This window comes from Gouania willdenowi, chromosome 4, assembly GCF_900634775.1.
Source record: "Gouania willdenowi chromosome 4, fGouWil2.1, whole genome shotgun sequence".
Lineage (NCBI taxonomy): Eukaryota > Metazoa > Chordata > Actinopteri > Blenniiformes > Gobiesocidae > Gouania > Gouania willdenowi.
The window spans coordinates 13,958,680-13,968,575 of NC_041047.1; the positions used below are offsets into that span (position 1 = coordinate 13,958,680).

At 38.1% G+C, this 9,896-nt stretch overlaps 1 protein-coding gene across 16 annotated transcripts in view; it reads left to right on the top strand.

Moving 5' to 3' along the window:
- The window catches only part of ptprsa (protein tyrosine phosphatase receptor type Sa), a 283,168-nt gene extending 273,272 nt beyond the window's left edge, over positions 1-9,896 (top strand). For all 16 annotated transcript variants that reach the window (XM_028444079.1, XM_028444078.1, XM_028444082.1 and 13 more), the window contains 3 exons: positions 992-1,146; positions 8,199-8,334; positions 8,918-9,896. In XM_028444079.1, coding sequence (XP_028299880.1) covers positions 992-1,146; positions 8,199-8,334; positions 8,918-8,986 — 360 coding nt within the window. In that variant the 3' untranslated portion in view covers positions 8,987-9,896. The remainder of the gene's footprint in view (positions 1-991; positions 1,147-8,198; positions 8,335-8,917) is intronic.

Consider the following 9,896-nt stretch of genomic DNA (forward strand, 5'->3'; position numbering starts at 1 on the left):
ACAATGAAACAATAAGTGAGAATAGAAAATCCGATGGGTTGCAGGAGGACGAGAGGACACTGTGTCCCTGTGTTATTATTATGTGGTATCTGTATCAGCAGATTTAGTCTCACACACAACACTCATTTTAAATTGGTTTATATAAACAGATGACATTGGAGTCCAATGTGTCATATAAGGGTGTAAGAAAAAATCGATTCAGCGATATATCGCAATATTTCACCGCGCAATTATCGCATCAATCCAAAAAATGTCCAAATCCATTATTTTTTTTTAAATTAAACTCTGTCACTAGGTGTCAGTGAACCACATAATACCTTGTTAAACTACCTCACTCCATACCACTTGTTTTTGATATTGGTACTTGAATTACAGGGTGAACGCTTTACTTGAAGTTTTATACATAAAGGCTGACATTACACAACCATTATTATGACATGACACGTCATTAGCATGAATAAGGTGTCATGAAGGCTGTCATTAAGTGTAATTTGTTACCTTAACCCTACCTAACCCCACCAGATCCCTCCACCTAACTCAAAAAAAGCCAACATAGCTCCAAAGGTGTCATAATTTAGCGAACAACACTTATTGACAGCCTTCATGACACCTTATTCATGTGAATGACAGATAATGACAGCATAATGTCAGTCCTATGTATAAACTTCAAGTAAAGTGTTACCAATACAGTTAGCTACCATTTACTTGTTCTCGCAAGTTTAAAAAAATTAATTAAATTGTTGTTTTTTTTATTTCATACAATTTTGTACTTGTAAAGGTGAAATTTGTAAATATTGATATTGTGGTATGTCGTATTGTTTAGTATCGGGATATATCGTATTATTAGATGCAAATCGTGAATGGTATCATATGGTCAAATTCATGGCACTGCAGACCTCTGTCATAGAGACATTGGTTTAGCTCTATGGATGTGTCTTTTATTTCTAATCTTTTTGTTCCTAACTCGCTCAGTTTTAATCTGTGTTTTCAGGACGGCCAGTCGAGGACAGTAAGGCAGTTCCAGTTCACTGACTGGCCAGAGCAAGGAGTGCCCAAATCAGGAGAAGGATTTATTGATTTCATTGGCCAGGTGCATAAAACAAAAGAGCAGTTTGGACAGGACGGACCAATCTCTGTCCATTGCAGGTAAGGGTCATCTTATTATGTCTCTACCCTAAGATATTTAGTTGTGTTTGTTGTTGTTGTTAACTTCTAAATCAATGTAATTAAAGCATTAGTAACACTTTTACTTGAAGTTTTATACATAAGGCTGTCATTATCTGTCATTAAGTGTTGTTCGCTAAATTATGACACATTTAGAGCTATGTTGGCATTTTTTGGGTTAGGTGGTGGGTCCTAGTCAGTGTTGGGAATGTTACTTTAAAAAAGTAATTAGTTATAATTACTCACTACTTGTTCAAAAAAGTAACTGCGTTAGTAACCAAATTACTCTATAATAAAAGTAACTCATTACCAAGGAAAGTAACTATTTGCATTACTATTAAAAAAAAATAAATAAATTTGCTCTATGTCAAATAATTCACATTTTTTAGATGCGTGTATCGTGAGGTGCTTCATTAAATTTGAGTTGCTTACAACAGATGTGGACAAAGTCTTGACTCCTGGATATAATGAACACTTCACATACACGTTCTTGCCTTTGACCACAATTAATTTAAAGTAGTGTTTGTATCGTCACCTTAAAAATGTCAACTTTTCATCAGACTGGTCCACGCTCACCATCTCTGCTGCTTCATCCAATCTGCTCTGTGTGTGTGTGTGTGTGTGTCGCGGGTGCTGGCACGTCGCCTTAGCCAATCATAATCGCTCACCTTGTTTTTAACCCGCCTCCTCTTGCTGGCACGTGTAAAAACACTGGCTCTGATTGGCTACCATGAAACATGACGCAGCCTAAGCCAATCATAATCGCTCACCTTGTTTTTAACCCACCTCCTCACAACAGTCGAGTCAGAAGCCGGGGATGCTTTCGGATAACATTTTTTTAATCAATGCATGTAACGCGCCGCATTTAACATTCAGTAATGATAACGGCGTTGTAATGGCGTAAAAAGTAATTAGTTATATTACCCCGTTACTGAAAAACAAACGCCGTTACCTAACGCCGTTACTTTAAACGCCGTTATTCCAAACACTGGTCCTAGTGGGGTTGTGTAGGATTAGGGTCACGAACGACACTTCATGACAGCCTTCGTGACACCTTATTTATGCTAATGACAGGTGTCATAATAATGACAGTTTAATGTCAGTGTGATGTATAAAACTTCAAGTGAAGTGTTAGCAAAAAATTTAAGTCAGTAATTGTGCCTTCTATACTTGAACTTTGTTGGATTAAAATTTCTACATTAAAACTTGTGAAAGAAAACTACAGTCATTTGTTATTAGACACTTGATAATTGGATCATAAAATATCAGTTTAGATATATAATACTCACATCTTTGGACTCAAACCAAGTGTACACTGGTGCACACTTAGTGCTGCTTTGCTTGCTCCAGTTTACGGCCCAATTCATCCTGCTGAAGCATCCAATTTAGCCTGTGGATGAAAATTACAGAAAAGACAAAAGCCATTTGGTAAATTACCCAATAGTTCACCCCCTGGGTAGTTTATGTATTTCAATATGTGTGTTTAAATGCAGAGATTTGGGAGAAAAGTTTAAAAAAAAAAAACACTTAAAAAAATAAAATACATTTGACCAACAAGGTTTCAAAAATTGTTCGATCATTATCTGCCCTTACATGTCTCTCAAAGAGAGCAGAATTCAGTGTAAAGCTGCAGTTTGCTTGTGAACGACACATCACTATTACTGAGGTTTTATGTCAGTGTGCCTCACTGTGTGCCATAATCTGCTGTTGATGCCAACAAGGTGGTATATGTGTTAAAGATTCATCAAGAGATCCCAGTCTCAGAGGGATCCGTTAAACTTTTCGGGAACAAGAGGCTCAGAGATCAACCGGGGTCACGGTTTGCAGGCCGATGATGAACAGATATGATTCGGATTGCTGAAGGTCTCTTTGACCTCGTTTGAGTTCTGCTTTGTGAATAGAATATCCAAAGAAAGCTTTGAGATAAAAAGGTTCACCAGAGTGACAGAATATGCTGCCTCTCCAGGCAAAGAGACAAGCTCTGAGTATCAAAACGAGATACAATCACTCCTTAAGATCGGCCATTGTTAAGCAGCACAGTTCCTTCTGAGGTGCAGCTCTAATGGTTCCATCAGATAAGATCTCTTGTCTTTTTCTGTGCCGCCGCAGCACAGTTTCTCTGCACTTCCACAGGCCCCGCTACTTCATAATTGATGAGATTCAGATGTGGTTTGGCATTTGCTGAGAAGACGTGAAATGATAAGCCATTAATATTGGGGTTTTTTTACACTCAGCACTTGATACATTTTGATCACATATGGTAGTTTTTTGTCACCTATCAATAGGTTAAAGCAGTCCAAAATCTTTACTGGAAGATCCTGAGTGAAGCTTCGATGCATCATTTTGTTTGTTTGCGTGAAGAAATATTTTTGATTTCAAGTCATAAAAGGCTCTTACAGTTCATTAAGAAAAAAACGATTTGGCGATATATTGTAATATTTCACTGCGCACTTATTGTATCGATCATAATATGTCCAAATTGATTTTTTTAATCATGTGTTTCAACAAAAAAAAAAACATTTAATTACGCTAACATATGCGTAGCATAACTGACCCTCATTATAAGAGAATGCTAACACAAAAGGAAGGTTAAGTTTTATGGGATTATATATTAAAAGTCTAATATCATGCTATTTTTACCCATCTCCATTTGTTCTAAGAACCCCAAAAACATAGTATTTGAGGTTTGTTTCCCCAAACTCGCCTGTTTTCCAGAGTTTTAGCCTCTGAAAAGTCACTTTCTGAGCAACTCTACACAAACAGGCTGATTTGCGGCCTACTTATGCATATTCATGAGTGGGCGTGTCTATAGACGGGACACTGACTTCCTCCTCCCTGCACGGTGACGTAGGGCCAGAGAACGGCCCGCCCTCCTCCCACCCACTCCGTAGCTGAGCTCATGCTGCTTTATAAACACGAGACAGAGCGTGGGGGTGGGGCGTTCACCGGTACATACATAGCACTGCAAGAAGGACGCTGAAATGCTCACCTTCGGCAGAGAGCTTCCTGGCTTCTCAAGCTCAGTGGCGCTTCAAATTTGTCATCAAAGTGGGAACGCGTCATTAAATTGGAGCGAGGTGTTTGGGCTCACCCTGCTGTAAGAAAGGAGAAAATCACCCTCTAACTAACGATTGGGGGAATCAATGAAAAAAGACACTTTAGGCATGTTTATGAAGCCCTAATAGCACTTTTATGATTTAAAGCACAGAAAAGATAATTTAGTGTAACATGAGCCCTTTAAAGGCTCAGTAATTGTGATTAATTGAATTGGTCACCGTAATCAGAATTTAGTTGTAATTGAATGTGGATAGTTTAAGATGGAATTGTAATTGAAAAATGTAATTGACCCCAACCCTGATGGACACTTTATAGATGCATGTGGTTACTTTTTTTTCAGAATTTAATTGCTGTTGTAGAAGCAAAAGTTAAACTTTTTTGAAAAATATAATTTGACAGTTTTTGATATTGGTATTTGAATTACAGTTAGTTACCATTTACTTGTTCTCACAAGTTGAAATATATTGTATTTCATACCATTTTGCACTTGTAAAGGTGGCATTTGTAATTATTTATATTTCCATGTGTATCGTAATATTTAGTATCGGGATATATTGTAAGATGACATGGAAATCGTGAATCGTTGCATCAGATTCATGGCAATGCCCACCCTTACTGTTCATATTTGGATGATTTAAATGGGTCTTACTCAATGCTGTCATTCCTCTCTGTCGGCTTGGGGTGAACGGAGGTACCATTGTTTTGAAAACTTTCCTCAACAGTCTCATAAAAATGTTTTACGTTCAGAGGACAGTGGGTGTCACTCCTGCCTCCTATTTCCATGGCACAGGCGCCATGACATCACAGAACAGGACATCAAGCCCATTCGTATTTAAAAGCAATGATGTCACCAGCCACCAAATGGCCCTCTGGGAATTGTAATATCTGTCAGGGAAGCTCCAATAAGATGTGAGTTATTCAACACTCCTGAGAAGCCATTATTAGAGAGAGGAAAGGGCGCACTGCTTCAAAGTAAGAGGTGCTGTTATTGCAGGTCGGGGACGGATGGGCTGGAAGGCTCCACAGCATAGGTCACATGACCACTGTATTCGTTGGAACTCTATCAAGTCCATGTCTCATTTTGGAAAGATTTTCATATTTTTTATTTCCTTTCTCCATCAGGTGTTTCCTCTATGAGAGATGAGCTAATGTCCCCCTGATTTCTCACCATAAGCTCTTCATCATAATCCTTTCTCTCTATTTTAACTTCACTATTCTTTTGTCGTGGTGGACGTCTTTTGTTTAGCTCAGGGGAAATGGTTTTAAATGTTGCAGGTCTGGTGTATGGTCAGTGGTATGTTATATATAACAATATGACATAAATAAGATATACAGTATTTATAAAAACACAAGGTGGATTTTCTATGAAATGTAATGAAAATCAAACAGTTACATAAAATAGGAGAAGTAAAGTGTTTCATGTTGAAACCTCAACATTTCCTACCTTATATTATGGTTTCATTTATTCAGAAAACAATTTTTGAGGAAATTAGTCTGCTGATTGCTTTGATATGAAAAATAGTAGTCTGAATAAATGAAACCTTAACATATTATTCAACAAGTTCTGATGAACTACGGCCGGGCCCGCGGAACGTCTCCGTGTCGAATAGCACGTACCACGTTCCCAAGAATTTAGTGAAATGACTCGGTTCCACCGAGTAGAACAAATGACATTGTGCGACGTAAAATCGTAATCTATGTTGAATTGCATTTGAAACAATATGTCACACGACTATGTTCCGATAAATTTAGAAATCACCGGAAAAGCGGTTGGGGCTGTCGCAATATTTGACTCACAAATAATTTAAAAAACGACTTGAATGGGAATTGCCTAAAAAAGGGGGGTGGGCTCCCGGGCACCTAATGAAATTGTGCGATGCATAATCGTAATTTACGTTCAATTACCTTTGAAACGATATATCACACGACTATGTTCCCATACATTTGGAAATTACCAAAAATAGAGGGTGGGCCCCCTACCATATTTCAAAAAAAGGGCTCTGAGCGTCTCATCATATTCATTCATAGATTATTCATACCGAACTGCATTCTGATGTAACGAGAACTAACGGAGGAGCAGTCATTTGAAAACTGGCGCCTCCGTGACACGTACGGAGTAATGGGCCCCTTTTTCATGTATTGGTATGTGCCAATGATTCGGTACCACCAACCGTCGTAATATTTGACTCGCAAAGAAATGAGAAATCGATGTGTACACATTCATAGAATATACCGACCAAATTTCAGCACGATTCGTTCACGGATAACAGAGGAGTAGCGATTTTAACTAGTGTACACAAGAAGAAGAAGAACAACAACAAAGTGAGTGGGGTTTTGAGTCCAGTAGCCTGGCCTAAAAGAAAAAAAGAAGAACTTGATGGAATTATTTCTTACCTTTTTGAGTTACTGCTACTGTATTCCCTTATTATCTTACTAGCTCATTTAAGTGAAACCGTGAAAATGTACTATTTAAGAAGTGCGTGTCTAGCTGGTCAGACTATACAGTACCTATGAAGTAGCTGGCCTGACCCCTGCTTTAGCTCCACCCCCTTCTCCTTCTCTTCTTCTTTTCTTCTTATAGAGCCACAGGCTTTTTTTAATTACTTGCCTGATTACTTCCTGTGAATGGAAACACCATATCCGCTCAGTGTGCCGTGGATCACCAAGCTCTAGGCTTTAGAGAGAGAGAAGGAGGGATCTATAAGGGGGTTTTGTGTAACTATGTCACACGCTGTGGATTTTTGATGGCCACTAGCATAGGGTTTGATGGAAGCTAGTAGAGTTTTGTCATATTTTGGACTAAAAATGCAGGTCCTGGTTCGACTTCTTGAGTCTACCTTTGTCCTACAACAGACACACGCTTGTTTTATACCCTCAGGCAAGACTGAAGTGTCTTTGAACAGCATATCCCATTTCATTCAACCAAATAGCATCAGAGGCTGGAAACAGCCCCAATAAATCTGTTGTCATATCAATTATTGTTCCTTTGCTGAAGTGGAAGTCATTTCACAGAAAAGCAGCTTAGGAGAAGCAAGTCCCAAGTATTTCAGCATCTGAGTTAAGACCCAGCATTCATTTCTGAAGAGGATATAGAGTTTCCTCCACATATGAGAGGAAAGGCTTAATGAGACGACAATTTTGTTTGGTTGTTTGTGAGTGTGTCATGTTTTTTGTTTGTGTGTGAGATTCTGATGTGCCTGTTTTTTGTGACAGACGAGGTTGTGGGTACACACAGAAAAAATTATTCTGCTGAAAGATTTTCTACTTGTCGTTAGGAAACACTGGCTTTATTTTATTGTGATTAAACCTTTTGTCATATTATACTAAACAACACAAACATAGTTAAAGATTCACTATAGTGCAGTGGTTTTCAAACTTTTTTGTCCAAGTACCCCCTTTCTCTTATTTCTAAATCCAAGTGCCCCCTGTGTCTGACTATTTAAAAACAACTACAGAGCGTAATGATGGAATGAGCGAGTGATCACACACATTTTTAAGAATCTCATTTTGTAAATAAGTGGAAAGACCCCATTTTGATATCGAGAAAAACATTTTTTGATTCGTTTTTGATCATGGTTTTTTTTTTACTGCTTTTACCGCACAGATTTATATTTCACAAAGTGAAAGTATATAAATACAGTTCAAGATTGTGTGTTGTTTTAATTTAAAATAATAATAATAATAATAAACTTAAATTTTTCAGATTATTTAGGCAACCCCACATGGTCTCTCGACCCCAAGGTTGAAAAACACTAATTAAAGTGGCTCTTGAATAGATTTAATTCTATGGTTTTCATCATTTCCGGTCATATTACAACTGGGGTGGGATCAAGACTGACAATTTGATTGTTAATTGTCCTCTCTTTCTCTCTCTCTCTCTCTCTCGTACCCCCATTTGAGAAACACCACACTATTGGATCATTGTATATGTGCATAAGAGGGCTCATGCTGCATTTCTTTGTTTGTCTGTGATTTAGTGCTGGCGTGGGTAGGACCGGAGTCTTCATCACCCTCAGCATCGTCCTGGAGAGAATGCGTTATGAGGGTGTGGTGGATATCTTCCAGACAGTGAAGATGCTGCGGACACAGAGGCCAGCCATGGTGCAGACCGAGGTGGGAAACACATTATATTAAGGACATTTTTATTGTAGATAACAAATAATAGATGATTTTAGGTAAATAAATAATCAGAAGTAGAATCACAGCACTCACAATCTGCCATAAAAGAGATCTGCACACTTGGATCAATGTACGTAAAAAGTTTCCTTGATGACCGAAAGCTTTAAAATTGTACTTTTTACTTGTATTGATCCAAGTGTGCAGATCAGTTAATAAAAAAAAAAAAAAAAAAAACTGGTGTTTTATCCTTATCTGTGCCATCTAGTCTTAAAAGAAGAACCTTTCTCCATGAGAACATTCAGTTCAGCTGAAGAATACAGTGATACATTAGAAAATAAAAGTTTGAGTCAGATATTAAGTGTTTAAAAAACACAAGTGAGAAGTTACTAAAAATCAGGGAAGGCTCTCCAAATAAAAGTATGTTTTAAGACGATCAAATGAATGATGAACATTTCTGTTGAATTTCAGGTTTGAATGTTTACAAGTAAATATATTTATTGGTATCTGATCAAGGCCTGACGCATACGTAGATGCATTTTTCAACGCCCGTGTTTGTGGTTTTGTTGTGTCTCCACAGGATGAATACCAGTTCTGCTACCACGCAGCTCTTGAGTATTTAGGAAGCTTTGATCACTATGCAACGTAAAAAGCCATTTCCCCCCCCACACCCACCCCCACCCCTCCCAGGATCCTGTTTCCCCTTCGCTCTATCTCAACAGTCTCCCGAGCCATAGAAACTTTAAAAATCCCAAACAGCAGAAGACAACATCCCTGCGACTTCAGGCACACCAAAACAAGTTCCTGTAGATATTTAGGGAGACCTCACCACACAGTTAATAAATAATTCCAATTCGACTTCAAGGAAAACAAACGCATTTTCTGATCATTTCAAGAAAAAAAAGAAAAAGAATTAAAACTCCAGCAGGGAAGAAATGAAAAAGCTGTGGCTCAAGCTTGTGGGGTGGATTTCTATCAAAGTGTCAGACTGCTTAATCTTTTACCTCAAGTGTTTCAGTGTGGAGGACATTGTAAACATTCGTGGACATTTTCTTCTCTCAAATATCGTCGTGACACAACAGTGGAAAAGAAAGACGGAGCCTTTTGGGGTGAGAAAAGGAAAGCAAAAATCACAGAGAAGCAGATGGATGTAGCTGAGACTGGGTGACTGACTGCTTTTTGTTGTAATACGCCTGAGTTCAGTGTGACACTGGGAGGAAATGACCCAACTGTGGTCGTCTGTGGGAATTCATTCAAATCAGACAAGAGTAAAGCATCTGAACAAATAGTTTTACAATTAGTTTCAGTTCTTACACTGATGACATGATTAATCCATATGTGGTAACTTTCAACAATCAAAAAGGCATTTCAGTTTGATTTCGATTGGACACTCCCTCAAATACTTGTGTTGGTTTTTTCTGAATTTTTAATTTGGTTAAAAACATTTATTCCAAATGAGCTGCCCACAGGTAATGGCTACAAAAACACACCATAGTGTATTTATTATTAAAAAAAAAAAAAAGTGCCACCAAAAGCTTGTGTCTCAGTCGCCACATCAA